At 38.0% G+C, this 21,109-nt stretch overlaps 1 protein-coding gene across 7 annotated transcripts in view; it reads right to left on the reverse strand.

Moving 5' to 3' along the window:
• Positions 1-21,109, reverse strand: part of NR6A1 (nuclear receptor subfamily 6 group A member 1) — a 210,125-nt gene that overhangs the window by 42,124 nt on the left and 146,892 nt on the right. The window contains exon 1 of one of the 7 annotated variants that reach the window (XM_058524024.1): positions 19,770-20,315. The exons of the other annotated variants lie outside the window; for them this stretch is intronic. Coding sequence (XP_058380007.1) covers positions 19,770-19,923 — 154 coding nt within the window. The 5' untranslated portion in view covers positions 19,924-20,315. Of the gene's footprint in view, positions 1-19,769; positions 20,316-21,109 lie in introns of those variants that run through there. 7 annotated transcript variants of the gene reach the window in all.

Raw genomic sequence — 21,109 nt, forward strand, 5'->3', positions numbered from 1 at the left:
GAGATGTTCATTTTGTTGAATGAATGAATGAACAATAAATGAATAAATTATATGGCTTAGTGCAGTGTCTTCCAAATTACAATAATCTATAGCATTATGACTAGCATTTTTGGAAGAAATGAAATAGAAAATATAGCATCAAAGTGCATGACATGTAGTAAAGGTAAAATATTGTGAAACTTTTCTTTCAATTAAAGTGTGTGCATTTGTGTGTCTGTGTGTACATGTGTGCGGTGAAGTACTGAATCACAATGTACTATATGGATCAAAGTGTAAAAAGTTTGAAATACACTGGCTTAGTAGTTAAGACACACTGGCTATGAATTCCAGCCCTGCCACTTCCTAGCTTTGTAACTGTGGGCACATGACTCAGTTCTATCAATTGTAAAATAGTGATAACAATAGTTCTCACCACATGGAGTTGCTAGGGAATAAATAATATAGATATACAATGATAATAGCTAACATGTACCTGGTGCCGATTATGTAACAAGTTCCGTTCTACACATATCACATCTAATAACTCACTCATTCCTCACAACTCTATTTAGTAGATACTACTATTATCTCCATTTTGCAAATGAGAAAACGGAGGCACGCATAGAATAAGAAATACTATGCCCAAGGTCACCATAGCTAGCAGGTAGCAGAGCCAGGATTCTAAGCAGACAATTTTGCACCAGGATCTGAGACCTTTCTCATTACACTATACTGCTTAATACAATGCATAATATAAGGTAAATACACAATAAATGTTAGTTGTGCTGTTGTTATTAAAGATAGGTTTTCTGTAAGATTAGAACCTGATAAAATTTGCGATTTTATGGAACATCCTGGCAAGTATTTTGTCTAAAAAAATCCATCTTAAAAAAAAGCAATAAATAGTGCTTTAACAAAAAAAAGAAAAGGCTTTCATAGAATTCAACATTATTATTATTACTCAATTCTTAGCAAACTAGGAAGAAGAAAAAAACCTGTGTAATATGATAAAAGTTATCTAAAGAAACTTAATGGTGAAATGCTTAAAAAAAGCTTTTCTTATGAGATTGGAAGTAAGATAAGGATGGCCCATTATCAACACCTTCATTCAACATTGTACTGGAGGTTCTAGCCAGCACAGTAAAATAAGAAATAGACAAAAACTAACCATATTTCTACACCAGCCACAAACAGAAATGAAATTTTTAAAAGATGTCATTTACAATAGTAACAAGAAATATAAAATAGCTAGGATGCAATCTAATAAAGACATATAAGATCTCTATGAAGAAATTATATTATTTAATATAAAATATTTCTAAGATAAATTGAGGAAGATTTCAGTAAATGGAAAGATACACTATGCTCACAGATTGGAAGAGTTACTACTGAAAAGATCTAGAGATTCAGCAAAATACCATTCAAAATCCCAACTTTGTGTGTGTGTGTGTGTGTGTATAACTTGAAGAGCTGATTCTAAAATGTATATGGAAATGCAAAAGAATAAAAATAGCACGATACTTAAGAAAAACAATAAGACGATCTACTATATATCAACATTCATTGAAAGCTATAGTAATTAAGATATGTTTTAGTGGCTCAATGATAGACAAACAGACCAAAGGAACTGAATGGAGAATCCTACAAAATAACCATGTATATATGGATATTTAATTTTTAATAAAGATGCCACTGCAGAGCAGTGAGGAAAAGATGAGTTTTTTCAATGAACAGTGTTGAGACAATAAGATATCTATATGGAAAAAAAATGAAACTTGATCCTACCTCACATCATGTAAAGTATTTAATTCCAAGTAGACTGAAAATCCAAATATCAAAAGCAAAATAATATACCTCTCAGAAGATAATAAAGAAGATAACATCATCATGATCTTGGGTTAGGAAAAGATTTTTAAAACAGGCCATGGAAAGCACTAATATATAAAGGAAAACAATAAAATTGGACTACATTAAATTTAAGAACTTTAAGAGAGTGAAAAGGCAAGCCACAGTGTGGGAAAAGACATATGCAATACATACAACCTACAAAGAGCTCATATCCAAAATATATAAAATACCTATACATCAATAAGAAAAAAGCAACCCAGTAGAAAACGAGGTAAGAGACTTAGGCATTTCACAAAGGAAGCTATCCACATAATCAATAAACTTATGAAAACATGTTCAAATCTATCAGTAATCAAGGACACGCAAATTAAAACCACAATGATATACCATTGAATATCCATTAAAATGGCTAAAAATAAAAAAAGACTTCAAGTTATGGTAGCAGTTTGGAAAACCTAACTTTCATGTACCATTGGTAGAAGTGTTTATTGGTATAATTATTAAGGAAAACAGTGTGTCATTATTAAAGTTGAAGAAATACCTAGGTATAGACCCAACAGAAATGCATGCACATGTGTATTAGGAGACAAATCCAAAGATGTTCATTAACTGCATGCTTTGTAAAAGCCCCAAATTAAAAATAACCCAAATAAACCCCAATATTCATCAACATTACCATACATAAATAGTGTAATTTGTACAACTCTCTACTATACAGCAGTAAAGATATTTGAACTACTGCAACAACATGGACAAGTCATACAAACAATGTTGGATAAAAGAAAACAGAAAAAAAAAAGGATACATACTGTAGGACCCCATTTATATTAAATAAGTTAAAACAACAACAACAACAACAAAACAGGCACAGAGGGGAAAGAGACATACAGTGAGCAGAGTGCTGGGGGAGAGAGGAGCTTTTGGATCCTGGCAACGTTCTACTTCTTGACTTGGGCGATGATTACTTTATATTGATTCATTAAGCTATAAATTTGTGTTTTATGTACTTTTATCTAAGTGTTATATTTCACAATAAAAAGGGTGAAAACAAAAGATAATAGGGCACTTTAGCAAAGGGAAATGATATCAGCAATGGCAAAAGGAAGGAAAACAAATACAACGTGTGTGTGGGAACTGCATAGGCTATTATAGTCTAAGTAGAGAGATCTTATAGCAGAATGGTCAGAGAAGTCTAGAAAACTGGTTTGGAATAGACTGCAGTAGATTTTATTCTACTGATAAAAGGCTACTGAGATCTTTAAACAGAAATATGTCTGGATCAAGGCAGTATTTTAGGAATATTAATCTCACCATGATGTGCAGGTTGCAACAAGATGGATAGCAGGGGCATCTACAAAACAGAAATGGTAAAGAACGGTTGAAGGAAGTGAAAAGAAAGCTTAGGGAGCCTAAAGAGTGCTTGTTAACTAGATCCAGAGGGAGGGAGAGGGGAGGAGGGGATAGGAAAGTGTCAAAGATGAACTTAAGGTTCTAAACCAACATGGCTGTGAGAAATGTGGTATCGCTAACAGAAAAGAGGAAAGCAAAAGCTGAGCGAGGAACAAAATCAATGGCTTTAGTTTAAGAGAGGATGATGCGCAAGTCAAGCAGAAATATTCCAAAGGCAGTTATTTAGGGGACAAAAGTTAAGGCTAGAATGAAGAATTTGGGAGTCATCAACACATGGAAGAGTTGAAGATACAGCAACAGTTTAGAACTGCAAGGAGGAAGAGAATGTGAGGAGAAGCAGCAGGAGCATAAAACCGAGACATAGAGAGGGGAAGGCAGGTAAGAAGTCAGGGAAGGAGAGTGAGGTGACATCATCAAAGGAGAAATAGGTGGAATATAAACCCATGATTATGAGAAGGATAAGGGACAAAAGAGATTCACAAAAACAGAGAGCACTATAAAATGCAATGCAGGTCAAAAAGTGTGAGGAATAAGAAAAAACTCAAAGGTCATTACTGAGAACAGTTTCAGTAAACTAGATAGAACAAAAATCATACTGAGTTGAAAATAGGTGAGTGATAAAGAAATCAAGTACTATTTTATTTAGTAGTATCACTCCATTCAAGAGTGACAGAGAAACATTTTGTAGGAAGAAGCAACAGATTTAAGCAGATATTTATTTTTTTAACTAGGATTAGTTCCTTTGTTCTTATAAACATAAGAACAAAGCTTTTTAAGAGGAGAATTAACTGTAATCCTGACATACTGTCAAAATAAAAACTTGCATGAAAAGTAAAAGAAGTTCAACATTTTAATTTTTCAGACATACTTTATTTTTATTAAGAAGAAGATCAAGCTACTTGCCCAGGGTCAGAAAAGTAAAGCGATTTGCCTGAGGTCAAACAGTGAGTCAGTGGTGGAGCTGAGTTTCAACCTTACTACTTTTCCAAAGACAGACTTCCCATTACACCAAACTACCTCCTCTAGGGGTGGGGTGCAGGAAGAGAAGAATGGTAGGTACCAAAATTGAGCCTCAGGGCTGCTGCTGCCTTTATTTATTTATTTATTTATTTTTCCCCCAAAGCCCCAGTAGATAGTTGTATGTCATAGGTGCACATCCTTCTAGTTGCTGTACGTGGGACGCGGCCTCAGCATGGCCGGAGAAGCGGTGCGTCGGTGCAGGCCTGGGATGCGAACCTGGGCCGCCAGCAGCGGAGCGTGCACACTTAACCGCTAAGCCACGGGGCCGGCCCAGCCTTTTTTTTTTTTTTTTAAACCAAAGAGACAACAGGAGTCACAACAAAATCTCGGAAACAAAGAACTAACTAGATGTATTCTTACCATCCTGTGAGTGAGCACTAAGTTCCTTCATATTAGCAACCAGTTCTACTTTAATTTGGTTCAATACAGACCAAAGCCTATCACCAAAATGCCTCATACTCTCACACCTCCACTCGGCCCTGCTGTTACAAAAATACTTCCCCCACCCCAAGAACGGCATTCTACCCATACCAAGGGCTCAGGTTACTTACATTTGGAAACTGATTTTTATCAAAACCTGCTTTTCAGACTGTGATGAAGGCCAGATTTAGGAAATGAGAGTACAGCTGCTCACTCAACCAAAATTATACTGACAACTAAGGCAATCTGGAAATTGCCTGGCTAAAGGGTATTTAAAACAAATAGGATCTGTTTCAACTGGATTACTGGTTCCAACTCCTTGATCAGCTGCACATTCTAAGTACTGACTCCACTCAGTTTTATAGGTTGTCACCATCTGAAATGAAGCTGTCAGGTGGTCTGGCAGAATTGAAATTGGGAACAGGTATCCTCAAAACTTCATTTGCAAATAGAATTTAAAAAGATATAAGTAAAAAATCACAGGATTTCTCCTCTACTCATATACTCCTCCTCCATTGCACATAGCACGATAAAAATCCATTTCCAGAGACCATACGTGGAGTTCCTCAGTGGACATTTCTGAAAAATGACATGAGTTGAATGGAAATAAGTAAGCAATTCATAAGATTGGTATGGACTAAATGTTTGGGAGTTATCGTTACAGATCACTGAATAAAAGATGGGAAAACGACAAAAGAAAATGTTACTGCCATTAACTGCTTAGGCCTGGAAACAAAGATGAAATGGTTCACAAATGACAATTAGCTGAACCTACAGGAAATGAATTCTGGTGGTGATGAGGGAAACTTCTTGCCCTCAACAGGTGGGGGCAAGAAAATAAAAATTCAGACCACCTGTTAGGCAGTTCCTTCTTATCTCTTATATGTAGGAATGTGAATTAGGAATCAAGTTTTTATTTGTGATGAAAATAGTTGTTATATTCACGCAAATTTAGATTTTCTAGTTAGAGAAAAGAACCTGCAAATCTATGGTTTGTCCTATTTGGATTGTTACTGGGAACTTTTTTTTTTTTTTTTTTTTGTGAGGAGATCAGCCCTGAGCTAACATCCGCCAATCCTCCTCCTTTTTTGCTGAGGAAGACGGCCCTGGGCTAACATCTGTGCCCGTCCTCCTCCACGTTTATATGGGACGCCGCCACAGCATGGCTTACCAAGCAGTGCGTCGGTGCGCGCCCGGGATCCGAACCAGCGAACCCCGGGCCGCCGCAGCGGAGCGCGCGCACTTAACCGCTTGCGCCACCGGGCCGGCCCTACTGGGAACTTTTAAGGATTACCTTATTCATTTAGGAAAAAAAAAGTTGGTTGAGTCTGAGGAGTCTCTGAAAAAAATAAAAATATACAGATATTTCATTCATAGATAGCTTGGATCCACAATAAACAAAATAAATATTTCAAAAACTTATTTTTTTGAAATAAGTACTTATTAAGTACAAAATAAGTACTTCAAAAACAAGTATTTTTGAAGTTGGAAGTATAAAGTAGATAATGATTCACTATTTAATAATTATTACTTCTTGCTTCAAGTCATCTCTTGACATTTATTCACTGAATAAATATTTGAGGGCTCCTCTGTGCCCTTTATAGAGCTTACAACAGTGCAGGAGACAGATATCAATCTCATAATTTCAATAAAGAGCAGTCAATACTAAACTAGAAAGAGAAGATACAGTAGGCAAGAGGAGTGAGTGACTGATTCTGGAGCTATGGGGAAACAGAAGGAAAGATTATCTAGAAGAGGTGTCACCTGAACTGGGCCTTAGAGTAGAAGTATCTCAAAAGGAATTTCAGCCAGAGGGAACAGTAAAGGCAAAGAGGCTTGCTGGCTGTAGGTATTTAAATGTGTTTTAGGAGTGCAGAGTGCAATATCTAAGGCAGAGGGAGGTGAGGAAGGCCTCAGTGAATGCTGGAACATGCAATTCTGGAGTTAGATTGACTTGGGAGTCTTTTGTAGGGAGCCTGTAGGCATGCAAGAGATTGCCAGAGAGCAGAGTGTGGTGAGAGAGCAGAATCTGTAATAGATATCTTTTAGGCTGTGTGCTCAGCTCACACCAACCCTCTTCTCTTTGAGAACAGCCAACCCACCTGTGAGGCACTAGGTTTACACTGCTAGACAAGTTGACTGGAGCAGGGATAGATACCGGCTACTGCTAACTGAATGGGAAAGACACTGGTCCAAGTTGGTTCAATGTAATTCTCTGTTCCCAAGATTTTGTAATGAGGACATAGGGATTGCTAGCTTTTGATGAGACTAGAACTATGAGTACAACCAGTGAGACGGCCTTGTTCTAGAAAAGCAGAGGATGCTTGTCTATGTGGTTGGTGATGAGGAGTGGGAATGAAGTGAAGTGGAGGTGCTACACCACATGGCTTCATAAGGGTTGAGAGCAGTCACTATGGCTCCTGAGGCTTAAATAAGACTCCTTATAATAAAAGCACACTGGTCTTAATTCAGTCTGTGGACACTGCCAACCTGAACAAGGCTGCTCCCTCCCTTTTTCCACCAAGAATTTTACAGCCTTTGGAGTTCATTACCACTAGTTCCAACAAGTGACTTACATAGTATAGGATTTTTAGTCCCCCTTATCACATCAGTCATCTGCCTTCCCCTCTGGACATGTTCCTGCTTGTAAGGATCACTCGAAAATATGATGCTCAGAATCTAGCGTGGCTTGATGAGCACAGATCAGAAGAGAAGTGGTCTATTCTCCCTACTCCCTTTTGTATACTATGTTTTTAATGAATGCAAATCCATTTTATCACCTTTAGGGTAGCTGTAATGTATCTGTGAAAGTATATACTTATATGAATGCATAAAAGATAATAGATTAACATTAATCGTCAGTCCCAAGTTTATAGTAACTCAAACCTCTCAGTCTTTGTTCATGTTTTGCTGCTATATTGCAAGACCTTGTTTATTGCCTTGTCTGAGTCACCCTGATGTTCCTGCCTATTAAGACGATATGAGCTTTCCATCCTAGCTTTGGGTCATCAACAGAAGCTCATGACCCACATTCCACATCTGTACTTTCAGCTTTTATACAAAATTGGTAAAGAGTAAGCTATGCATGTGATCTCAGGCTTGTCATTTCTCTATTTATCAAAAAAATATAGTAAGTATAGTGATTTTTTAAATATCAAAAATATTTTATTTTTAACTTTTTAGTTATGTTTTTATATTTACACTTCCCCCCAGTTTTACTGAGATATAATTGACATACAGCACTGTATAAGTTTACAGCATACAGCATAAAGACTTGACTTATATACATCGTGAAATTATTACAAGTATAGTGATTAAGAGGATGAGCTATGTAGTCAAACTGTCTGGATCCAAATCTCAGCTTTTACATTTACTAAATGTATGGCCATATTGCCTCAGTTCCCTCATCTGTAAAATGGGGATAATAATAGTACTTAATATCACAAGGTTGCTGTGACCATTGAGTTAATACTTGTAATGTGCTTAGTGCTGAGAATAGAGTTAATACGTGTAAAGTTCCTGGCACACAGTAAATGCTCAATAAATGTGAGCTATTATTATCACTATTATCATAGCATCATCATTTTGTCTCAGGATACTCATCAGTAAAATGACGACAGTGATTCCCCTGAAAAGTTCCTGTGAGGACTAAATAGGAACGTATGCGAAAGCGCCCCATATATTCTAAAGTTCGGGGTGCCTATGAAGAAGGGTGGTAATTCACCTGAGTGAGCTAACTCTTTTAAGCCTGGGGCCTACTGGGTTCGCCTACAGGTCAGGTACAGAAAAGCACCTTTTTGTAGTAGCTTCGCATATCTGGCTCTCCTTAGCAGCCTTTTGCTCCCCTTCACATCTACCTATTAATTTTGGAGATTACTGCTTGGGTTAGAGAACCAAAAACTTATTTATTAAGCTTTTGCAGTAAATTGCCCTTGAAGTATTTTTTATTTGTTTTATTTTTACTGTAATTATAAAGTCGAAAGCAAAAACAACCCCAACTTTGCATTCCAGCTAGTCACTATTTTAGCTGTGTGGCAATCTCTCTGAGCTTTAGTTTCCTCATCTATAAATATAAAAATATTCACCTCACGGGACTGTTGTGAGAATGAAGAGATTAAAATACGTAAAAGACTTGCAGACTACTAGAAATGAAGATGTGGATGAACAAACGCAGTTGTATTTTATTTTTATTATTTCTCCACCCAGGGGCCACAGCTCTTTTTAGAAATATCTTCCATGCATTTGAATTTCCATGCATTTGAATTTAATTTACAGGCCTCCCGAGGCCAAAATACACACAATGCAATTACACCAAACACTTACCAAAGTTGTCAAAATCTCCTTTAAGAAAACATGCATACACAAAATTGTCTTTGGGTTTACTTCAAAGAGACTCCAATGGGCTTTGATTAGCGTAGCTTCCAACTGCCAAAATCTTGAGCTTCCATCATGAGCCACTCAATTAGAGGTTAATTTGGCTACTTAAGGTTTCATTGATAAGGATATTACTGACTTTGAGGGTTAATGTGTTTGTTACATATCTCAGTCATTTGTGACTTCTCTGATTACTTGGTCCTGAAATTATTAAATTTCAGAGCCAGAGGGGGCTTTAGAAATACAGACACTAGATCTTCATCCTCACTTTACAGATGGAGAAACTGAGGTCCAGAGAATTAAAGTAACTTGCACATGTTTGCATAGGTAACCTCTACACTAGAGCTGCCTCTACATTTCATTTGGCCTTTAAATGACCTATGTATCTAGACTACTCAGTGGTTGCTATTCTGGACCACGTGAATTTTCATACTAAACTTTCTATTCCAGTAAATTGATGACTCCTTGCAGAAATTGAGAATACTGTGGAATCATCCTGAGTGATAACATGTTCATGGCAACTTTTTGAATTTTTTTTTTTTTTTTTTTTTGTGAGGAGATCAGCCCTGTGCTAACATCCGCCAATCCTCCTCTTTTTTTGCTGAGGAAGACGGCCCTGGGCTAACATCTGTGCCCATCTTCCTCCACTTTATATGGGACGCCGCCACAGCATGGCTTGCCAAGCAGTGCGTCGTTGCGCGCCCGGGATCTGAACCAGCGAACCCCGGGCCGCCGCCGCGGAGCGCGCACTTAACCGCTTGCGCCACCGGGCCGGCCCCAACTTTTTGAATTTTAATATCAGAACTGAATATAGATGAGCCCTCAGAATCCCTATATAGCTTCACACTACAATCCTTAAACCTCTTTTCTACCAATATTCTCTCTTTAGGCGACTTCAGCCTTCCACCTATATTGTGATGATTCCCAAAGTGTATTTTAACCAAAACCTCCCTTGAGCTCCAGACTTCTATATCTAAACTGCCTATTTAACATTCTATTTGACTTTCTAACGGGCATCTCAAACCTATCAAAGTCAAATATAATTTTAGATTCTGCTTCCATCTCCTATATCAACATGTTTCTTAGGTAATCTTCCCCATCTTACTAACTGAAACCAATATCCATTAGTTGTTCAAGCCTAGAACCTAGGAGTCATTCCTTAATCCCTTTACTATCTTTTATATTCCGTCATCCAAACCATCAGTAAACCCTACCAATTCTCCCTCCAAAACAGATCTCAAATCTATTCTCCATCTCTACTATTACCAGCCCTAGTTTAAGATACCATCATCTCTCACCTGGATGACCATTCAGCCTCCTAATAGTCTCCCCACCTCTCGTAGGCTCCCAACAATCCATTTTCCAATCCATTCTACAATATAGTCAGAGTGGGGTCTTTAAAAATTCTCTTGCTCAAAACATTCTAATTACTTCCTCTTGCACATGAAATAAAATCCATGGCCTATATATATTCCTACATGATCAGGCCCTAGCCTAATTCTCTGACCTCTTCTAATTCTACTCTTCCTCCACCCACTATGTCATACAACGAAAATAATCCTTTCTCATTGTCAAAAGAGCAATGTACATCAAGGGAGAGGATTACAGAGGGCTAAATCACAACACATCAATTCAATTGCTTAACATCACTAAATCCCACAAGGCACTGTAGAACTGTGAGAAAACCCCCTGTGTCATAAAGTACAGCTTGCCTATTAAAGAAAAAGGCTGAGAGTTGTAAAAGGTTTGAGGCATAAACTATGATTTTAGAATTACCTAGAAATACAAGCAAACCACTTTAATAACTAGAAATTGTATCCCCTTCCATCTTCAGTCATTTAACTTCTGTAAAGAAAACTTATCCAAGAAAGGATCTGTATCCAGAAAGAATACATCAAGAACTCTCAAAATTCAATAATAAAAAAATAGACATCCCAATTAAAAAATTCAAATACTTGGACACCTCACCAATGAGGGTATATGGCTGGCAAATAAGAACATGAAAAGATGTTCAACATCATTAGCCATTAGAAAAAGGAGATACCACTATATACTAGAATAGCTAAAATTTAAAAATGACAATACCAAGTGCTTGTGAAGATATACAGCAACTAGAACTCTCCTACATTGCAAGTGAGAATGTAAAATGATACAACCACTATGGAAAACAGTTTGGCAGGTTCTTATAAAGTTAAACATATACTTACCATATAACTCATCAAGTCTACTGCTAGGTATTTACCACAGAAAAGTAAAAACCTAGGTTCACACACAAACTTGTCCATGAATGTTTCTAACAGCTCTATTCATAATCACCCCAAACTGGAAATAATCCAAATGTCCTTCAATCAGTAAATGGATCAACACACAATGGAATACTACTTATCAATAAACAAGAATGAACTACCAATACATGTAACAATTTGGATGAATCTCAAAGGCATTATAATACTGAGTGAAAGTCACCAGCTCAAAAGGTTACATTATTCATATAACTCTGTTGGAGGGATAAAATTATAGTAACAGAGAACAGATTAGTGGTTGTTAAGAGGTCAGGAGTAAGGTGAGGGTATGACCACAAAGTGATAGCATAAGGGAGTTTTGGGGGATTAATGAAACTGTTCTGTATCTTGATTGTAGCAGTAGTTACACAAATCTATATTCACAGAACTGTATACCCTCTCAAAACCCCTCAATTTTACTGTATGTTAATTTTGAAACGAAATTAAAAATTAAAGCAACTAATACTACCTATCCAAAAACATTTTAATGCTTTAGTCACTAGGTCATCAACTATTTTACCAAGATCTAAGTAAAAGTACAATGATATCTCAGTAAAAACATACACAACTTGCCCTAGGAAACCAAAAGAAACTTTTAGTCTAAACTAGTGAAAAAGTCTGGGTAAGATATTATTTAAAGACAATATTTCTCCATTCATTAAGAAAAATACAACAGACCCCATTTCTGTTTAGAACATTCCCCCAGAGCACAGATGCTCCGAAGTAGAGAGTATAATTTCTTAGAACCATTTAACCAAGGTCTCTCCCTCTGTAGTATCTAGCAATTTGTAACAAGGTTAAGCAAGGCTACAGCACGCTCTCCCTAAACCCCAGCAGCAGCAGTGTCCAGGCCTCCAGCTCTGAGGCAGACCTGTGCTCCTTTCTAGCAAAGCACATTAATCTCTTCAACATGTGCAAGAGGAGGACTAACAGGAATGTGAAGAGGGCTCTCTTCTGCTCAACTTGGGTAGGGGCATCCATTCATAGATCAAAGCTCTCTAGGATTTCCCTTGGGTCTAGAACCAACCAACCTTTCTGTCCTATATGGGCCATATAACTCACCCTATACCCTGTCAGGTGGTTTTATATTGTCATGCCTTTGTTCATGCGCTCTTCTGCCTGGGAGACCCTTTCCCACTTTACCAGCCTGGCAAATATTGACCAATCTCTCATGATCCCTTCCTGATTGAAGCCTAATCAGACAGCCCAAATAGAAATAAGCACTCCTACCTCTGCACAACCGCTGTACCCTCCAGGATTGCTATCATTGTGCCTCTAACACTTTGTTGCACTTAGCTATTTATCTCCCTCTACTAGACTGTATGTTCTACATAGCAGGGAGAGATTCTTATTTTTTCTGTATCCCTAATACATACCAAGCACAGAACAACCACTAGTGAATGTCAACTGAATGAGTGGTGTAGCTTCTCTACTTGCAAATCAAAGTGCATAGTTTATAAGAACCCTAGATGACAAACTAATGGGCCGGCCCAGAAACCTTGTGTCAATACTCAAAGCTCAGTACTTAGCTCCCTAGGTCCCCGCCCAGTTCTAAGGTCCTAGTGAAAGAAAGACCAATTAGCAGGCTTTTGTTCTGGGAAGGTTAAAAATGTAGTTGCCATACTACCTTACCAAAAGGCACTTCCTCCAGAATTCTGACCAGTTTAGTATAATGGGCCCAGAACACAGCCATGTGCATTATTAGATATTCCCATTCTATTTGCCAAAAAATGCTTTTGTAACTACTTCCATGTGTAAAACAATGTTCAGAATAAGTGTGTGGGTCTCTCTGCATTCACCACTAAGCCAACAAATTACGAAACTTAAACAATGCACATAAGCACTCTTTCACACTTACACTCACACGATATTACTAGTGCAGCCATCAGAACCAAAAGGTTCTGCTTCCCTGAGGCACTGGATCAATACTTTCATAAAGCTAGCACTCCCTCCCCCCAACTCCTCAAGATTCTCTAGACATGCACCATTCTTTTACTTTGGTAAGACTAATGGTTGGTGGAAATAAAGAACAAAGAAACTGAGTCCAAATATTTTTCTGCATATGACATACGATGAACTTTCCATACTACAACTATTTTATGGTGCGTAGTTTTTCTCTAGTATCAGATTGGTAAGCTCATGGCAAGTGTTTTAGTGTACATGATTCCAAATGGCATGTGGGGATGAGAGCAGAGGTGCTGAGGGAGAATTAATACCTACATATTCAAAAGGAACCAAGAATCCTAATGCGATAGTCAGTTTCTTAAAGTATCATTTTAATACAGGATACGGTTAAAACAACGGATGGCTGGACTATATCCAACGACAGGGAAAGACACTAATTGTGGCACATCATCATCTCATCCTCATCCTGCCCCCAATCAAATAAAAGAGGTGAGGGTGGTAGATTTTCTTGTCAGCAGCAGTTAACAACTATCTCATGGCAAACTTAAAAAACAAGAACCATGAATGCATATGAGAGTATGTGCATGTACACACTCTTATAATAACGACAACAGCCAAGACTTCAGGACTAGCACCTATTGGGTGCCTAGTCTTTCATTTATACACTTTCTTCTTTCCACACTGACTCATATGCACAAGTTTTGGGATTAAATGGCCACTGGAATATGTTTACTTTTTTCTTTTTTTAAATGTCCAAAACATGCATTTGTTGTAACATGGTTATTTAATAAACTGTAACTGACATTTAATAAGTTATCCATAACTTATCAGCTCCTTTGAAAAACACAGCTGGGTTGCTGTAGCCATCACACTGAGGGCACATGCTGAAACTTCATGAAAGGAAAACTTTTTGCTAACAGTGAATAGGATGCTAACAGAGAAATGAGGTTTAGGGTGTCTCCACACTTCTGCCAGCTGCATTGCAAGACTCTAATTTTACTATGTTAAGAAAAATATTTGAATATTCTATTTCACAGTCATACGTTTGGAAGGGCAAAAACATTTCAAGAAATGTCTAACAAACGTAGTAAAAAAACTAAAGAAATATAGGGCCCCAAAGTGAAAACAAATTCTATTGCCAGTTTTGGATAATGCTCTGGCAGCCAAATGTTCCTCTTCTCCCTGAAACTGTCCTCAAAAACTCTTATGTCTTAAGTGATGAATAGTTAGTATCTGTTAAGCAACATTACCTCTTTGTAGTTCAAAAAGGGGAGCTGCAGTTCAGGTGAGGAATTATGTCTGATTCAGCCACGTTCACTTAGAACACAGTAAACGCTCAATGAATGTTGGCTACATAAATTAAAATGTTACACACAGAGATCAAAATAATGAGCCATTGACATAACTTCTCAAGCCCCAGCATCAGGGAGACTGAAGACTCCAAAGTTAAGCAGGGCAATGATTAGCATGCTAACAATATTCCCAACTTGACCATTCATGGTAAAGCTTCTGACATGGGGCTATTAAGCACGGCCAAGGCAACTGTCTTGGCATCTATTTATCTACCAAAACACATGAAAGGAGATAAGACTAACTTGACTATCCTTCCTTCCTGATCATGATTTAACCTGTGTGCTACTTAGAGCCCATCCCTTCTCCTTTTTCTTCCAATCAACAAAATCTTAGGAAAAAAGCCACAAATTTTTCAAGGACCCGCTCAATAGTAATTATTTTCATTAGCCCAGGAATAGAATATTAGCACAGCAATTGGTTGTAGAAGGCTCAGCAGCTCGTCTCACTGGTTGTACAGCAGTTTCAAGGCTCAATTTCCAAAGGACCCCTCCCTGACTGTTGCCCACTGAATGGAGAGGCAGTCCCTGGGGACTTTTCTACTTGGAATATAAACAGCACCAGCCACAGGCTCACCCAAGAATCCTCTCCTTCCTAATCTCCCTAAATTTGCCACTCTTTAAAACTCATTTCAATTTCAAGGCATATTAAGCATGTGCTGGGCACTGTGACAGAGGTTCTCTTATTTAATTCCTATAGCAACCCTGTGAGATTGGTATTACTGTTCCCTGTTGTATATATGAGGCTCATAGAGGTCAAGTGACTTGGCCATGTGAGAGAGTCAGGCTGCTGAGGTTCTTTTCCCAACACTAGGAAGCCTGTAGCAAAGCAATGGACGTAGCCAAGTTTTTATGAGCCATCTGGGCAGCAGGGGACTAGTCCTTACCATACAGACCAAGGGATCTGCTCAGAGTCCATAGAAGCAGCAGCAGGTTTTATATTTTTGGTTTGGTTTGGTTTTAATGGCTAAAAATCCTACAGGAATTTTGATTGGCCCCAATGACAATCCATGAGGCCCACCAGCCAGTTGACTCCTGACCTTCCATGCTTCTCATCCTAATTAATGCAAGGTCCTTGGATCACAGTGTGAGCATCAAGACCCTGTTAGAGTCAGCAATGACCTTTACATCTATCAGGCTTTTCAAAATATGTAAAACAGCTGTGCATTGGGAACGCCCCCAAACTCTCAACCTTGAAATACGAATAGATTCATTTTTCCTAATTATAGCGTTTTTACCAAGTCTTTGGGACATGACTTTTTACGTGGCTAAAAAATATTTGAGGAGCAGCTTTTTTTTCCAATTGCCCAAGCAAACCACCGAGGCATGCAAAATGAAGATTCTTACAAATGGACTGACTTCCTTGGCTTAAAAAGAAACCCCAGTAGCAGAGGGGACAGAGAAAAGAGAATGATCTAAAAAATTTAGGGGGAAAGGGAGAATGTTTGGCTTCCATACTTGTGCCTCTGATACCCTTTTGTTCTCGTACCTCATTGTATTAAAGATGCTAAATCAAACACAATTGCAGCGATGTTTGTGTGTGAAAATGACAAAAGCAATGGGCTAAAATCCCAACCTCATCTTGAACCCTGAAGACTTTTATGGCTTTTCCTTCACTAGGTCCTTCCCCAAAGCACATTAAAGACCACATTGTTCAAAAGGGTCATGGTAGGTTTCATACCCCATTTTAATACAATGTAAATAGTAACTGAATTTCCAAGTTTTGTTAGTATATTTGTATCTCTCTGGAAAATGCCCATTAAAAGAATTGATCCCTTGGTTTAAATATTAATACAGAATTATAATGTATCAGAGAGGCAAAATAACGGTATCAAGGAGGCACTATTTGTGATGAGTAAGTCAGGTTTTCTTTTTTATACATCATTTTCCCCAGAAAAGGGGTACAGGGTAGAGATGGGTTAAAAATATCCAGATGATCTGTGAAGTCTAAGTATTCTCTTAAGCCTCAAAACTGTCCAGGAGAATATGTCAGGTCTCAACTCAAAAAGCATAAAATAAATTAAATTTGGGGCTCACTTCAAACAGTGGTCTCTTTTTTCCCTCCTTATTCCATTTGTACGTTTGCAAGTCACATTATGGACCCCCTAGTTGGTTTATGCATTTAATCCTGGAAGATTTCAAATTGGGAGAAGGATATTAGAGGTTCTTTATGATTCCATCTTCCACAGCTGTTACCATCAGTTGTCATCAATACTTTCGGGGGGTTTAGTGGAAAAGAGGCGGCAATGACTCCATTACTCTTTCCAACTGCCATAAAGAATTTGCATCATAAAAGTACCTACTGAATTACTGCCTTAGTCCTCTAAAAAAGGATACAGTAAAACAGGAATGTTACAGTTGGGCTTGGGAAAGGGGAATTCGAAAAATGAAAATCTGGGCTGGAGTAAAAGAACAACAAACTTGGTAGTGCTTTCAAAACATCATTTCATTTGGTGGAATTGCTCACTTTACCAAGCTCAGATATCTCTGGTTTAACACCCATAGAATATGCATTACGATGTGGCATGATATCTATCACAACTTCAGTGTATTTTAAAATAAGACCTATAATTTTTGTAGATTTCTTGGTTACAAGTCTGGTTTAAACGATCTCAAAATAACACACACAGAGCATCTGTTTAGCTCAGTTGAAGTTTCAAGAGCCAATACCAGCTGTTGGGGGAGGGCTTTCACACATGTTACTCAAATCCTAACCAAATTTTGGTTTTCTCATTCCCTTAATGATGCTTCCAACACCAACAGGGTAAAGTAAACGTGAAAATAAAAAAGAAAGAAGGAAAGGAAGAAAGAAATAAAGAAGAAAAAAGATTACTCAATGCTTTGATGCATGTGACTAAGACCAAAATGATCAGCCTCTCCAATTCAATACAGTATTAGCATGAGGACAAAAGACATTTAAAAATCAATTTGGAGTTATTTCTAGTGGGGATTGCCTGATCCTAGCAAGTTGAGGGATGAGAATATTCTCAACATTAAAAGGGCACTCAAGTATTTTTTCTCTTTTAAGAGCAATCTGATTTTTCAAGGAATTTCAAGGAATTCATTCGGTGGCATTGTTTTGGTTTTAGGTGTCTGTCCTGCCAGGCAGGGGCCGTACACAAGGGCTGCATCTATCTTGAAGTGCGCACAATGGCCTCTCTTGCGGCTCGCTCTCTGTTATTGATCCTTACAGATGCTCCAAGGCCCTTCCCCCACCTTTCTCCAAATCCCAACCCCCCATTCTGAAAGATAGCTTAAGAAATAAGACTTCCTGCCTAGCGACTGGCAGGGCTGAAAGACCAGATTGTATGACTCCACAGATCAGGCCTGCCACAGTGAAAGCTTGAATAGAGTTAACCCTCTGTGAACTAAAACAAAACATTTGTATGCCCAGCTGTGACAAAGGTTAATTTAAATGGACAAGGGCCCAATATCTAAAACCAGGCAATGCTTTTTTACAGTAACATTTTCACCGATCTCTTTTGTTAGTAGTTTGATTTTGCTTTTTAAACTTCCCAAGACCTCCTTTTAGAGGGGATAATTCACTGTGCTTTACTAGAATTTTGTATGGAAGACTCAGGTGAAAATTTTAAAATTCACTTCCTTGTTTGTATAATAGTTCTTGTTTTAGTACCATAAGTTATTTTCTGCCATTGAACAACTAAGAAAAATCGAAGTTTCAATGCTTAATTAAATAACAACTGAAGAAGAACTTTCTGTTCCAACCTTTTTTCTCTTTCAGAATTTGTGGACTATATATCACTAAGAGATTCAAGCTGGCTGGAAAAAAATCCAAATCCTCCAGAGCTATCCCTTCTAAACTCATGTAACCACTGCTCTGGTATCTCTGCCCACCCCTAAAATCCTATTCCAATGGGTTCAGAGCAAATTTTACTTCTTAAACTATTCCTTTCTGGAAAAGCTAGTATATCCAGAATAGTTTAACAGAGAATTTCTGTGTATATTAGGGGAAGGAGAGGAAGATCTTCAAAATAAAAAATAAGAAGTCTTGCATGTAACTGATAATTTCTACAAACTTTGTTGCTTCCACTAATTTACAACAAAAAACAATGAAGTAATTGTGGCATATAAGGTGCCGGGAAATAACAGATAAGGGAGTATTACTATAAAGTGTTACTACACAGAAGAATGTTGGTATGAGAGGGCGTCCCAATTCCCTAGTTTGTGCATCTTCAGAGTGAGAATAAAACTGCAAAGCTGCCTATGGCAGATGTTAGCCATGTTGCAACGGACAGGGAAGCTGGGAACCTATGAAATAGGTTAACGCCCTAGAAATTTACCAACTACCTCAAAGAGTCCGCAACTTTTCTGGCTATAGTTCAGCAGTACATGCCTATAAGAAACAAACTCTTAGACTCTATAAACACAGCAAACAAATACAGCAAATTTTTAATACTAAGATTCATCTTCTAGCTGTTTCTTTCGCTGTGTATGTCTTTCTTGGCTGGAATAATAAAGTTGTGGGGCACTGTGGTTTCTTACACAAGTAGGAGCTTATCTCCAAATAAACGAATAGCAACACTAACTAGCTGCTATTAATGAAACACAGAAAGAGAGAGAAAGAGAGAGAGAGGATGAAATTATCCATTTTAAAAACAACCCACTTAAAAATAAATTAGCAATGGCTTAGTCTTATACCCAAAACCGTAAAGTATCTAAGTTCCTCCAAAGGGAATGAGGCTGCCTTATCAACGGCCTCATGACCCTGATACTATCTATAATTAACAGTACTAAATAAGGCTTTGGCAGATGGTGAACTGGATTAAAGAATTTAAAATACAAACAAATTCTGTCAAGAGGTAAACAGAAGTTTTTTGAAACGTAAACTTTACCTAAGAACTGTGATATAAAATGAAGTTTAAGATTTTTTTCAAGTCACTATAAAATTTAAATCCAATTTTTCTCGTTTTTTCTGCTATTTCTCTTAAAAACATCAATCACAACAACCAATTCACTACAGTTCTCCTTCGCTTTTCTCTATTCCAAAACTTTTATAGCTAGTTGCTATGTACATGAAAACTTGTTGGCTGAATTCTGCCAAGACACAAAAAAGGAGTGGACTGCCTCCTTTCTCCCTCAAGGCTGCTATTTGCTTTAAACCTTCAAAGAAATTTTCTAAAACTTAGATTTGGGCTACGGCTTAACCAGTCAGTTCCCTTACCTTCCCATGTCTCCATTTCATGCTTCTCAGAGTCTGTTGAGAAGTTCTTTTTCAGCCATGAAGAAACAGAGATTACAGGACAAGTCCAGCTTAGATGACCACCCTTCCGACACTTGGCCAATTTCTCTCTCTTAGCTGGGACTACGACAGTCATACTCACAGGTCAGTTTACAAGCCGGTCATGTGATTAGAAAGTTCAGGCGCTAAGGTCACAACGTGTATGGAGTTCGTTTATTACCAAAGGTTATCTAAGTGGAACTGATAGACTTATTTTCTTTAGTTAACAATACTGCCTAGCATGTCTCTCTGAAAACTATTATGGGAGTATTTAACGGGAAATACTCCGGTCCTCTTTAAGCTGAGATTCTAAAATTAAAAGGCAGCATTTTAGAAGGACTAAGAGTTCTAGTATGTGGGGTTTGTTCTCCCCTTCCTTCTTTCAAGAGCTATTCTACACTACATTCTTCTATACTCTGGATTACAATGTTTAGAGTTGAAACCTTTGGCACAAGGAAAAGACAAAACAAAAACTCCCTATTACGCATATGTGTTTGGGAGGGGGTAGGGTTCCCTGCTTTTTGTCATTATAATAAACAATGACAAGGGAAATTCTTCTGAGAAAATTAGAACATGGAGCTCTGAGTTATTTGCAGGGTTCACTTTAAGTCTGGCCCTCAATTTCCACGCTCCAGTTATACATACTAGTCTGAAAGAACGTGGAGAAAGGATACTAGGTCCGCAAAATCCTTTTAGAAAACAAAGGTTAGAAATTGCATCCCCTGGCCCCAGCCAAAGGCTTAAAGCTTTAAAGTAAGCTTCCTGCTTCATTCCTTTAAAACTCTTAAGATCTTAAGCAATCGTTATGCTGTGCCTCCCTGATTCACGAGCCACACCAGTAGCTCACAGCAGAGTTCATCACGCTGGGTGTGCATGCACACACTCAAACCTTGCCACAGAGCTGCAGAGGCTGGCAAATCTGAGCCATATGCTAAGGACACATGATGTCACACATTCAGCTATCCATTCAGACCTCAGAACACAATCAAGGGGCCAGTTCCACTGCGAAGGTGAGATGGCCCAAAGAGAGACTGATTCCCGGGAATAAATGCTTTTTAACTGTGCAAGGTATTTCATCCTATGAAATCTCCCTTTCTCTCTAGCCTAGCCAAGCACATTTTATAGCAGTGTTCCGGAAAAAAAAAAAGACCCTTCTTAGGGTAGGAGTGGACTCTGTTACTTGGCAGCCATATAATTGAATGGCAAATATTGCTACCACTGTTAGTAGAGGGCTTTTCCAACCAATAGAGAGCATTAGGGTCATCTTACAAAGTAGAGCCTAA

The sequence above is a fragment of the Diceros bicornis genome, chromosome 28, assembly GCF_020826845.1.
Source record: "Diceros bicornis minor isolate mBicDic1 chromosome 28, mDicBic1.mat.cur, whole genome shotgun sequence".
NCBI lineage: Eukaryota > Metazoa > Chordata > Mammalia > Perissodactyla > Rhinocerotidae > Diceros > Diceros bicornis.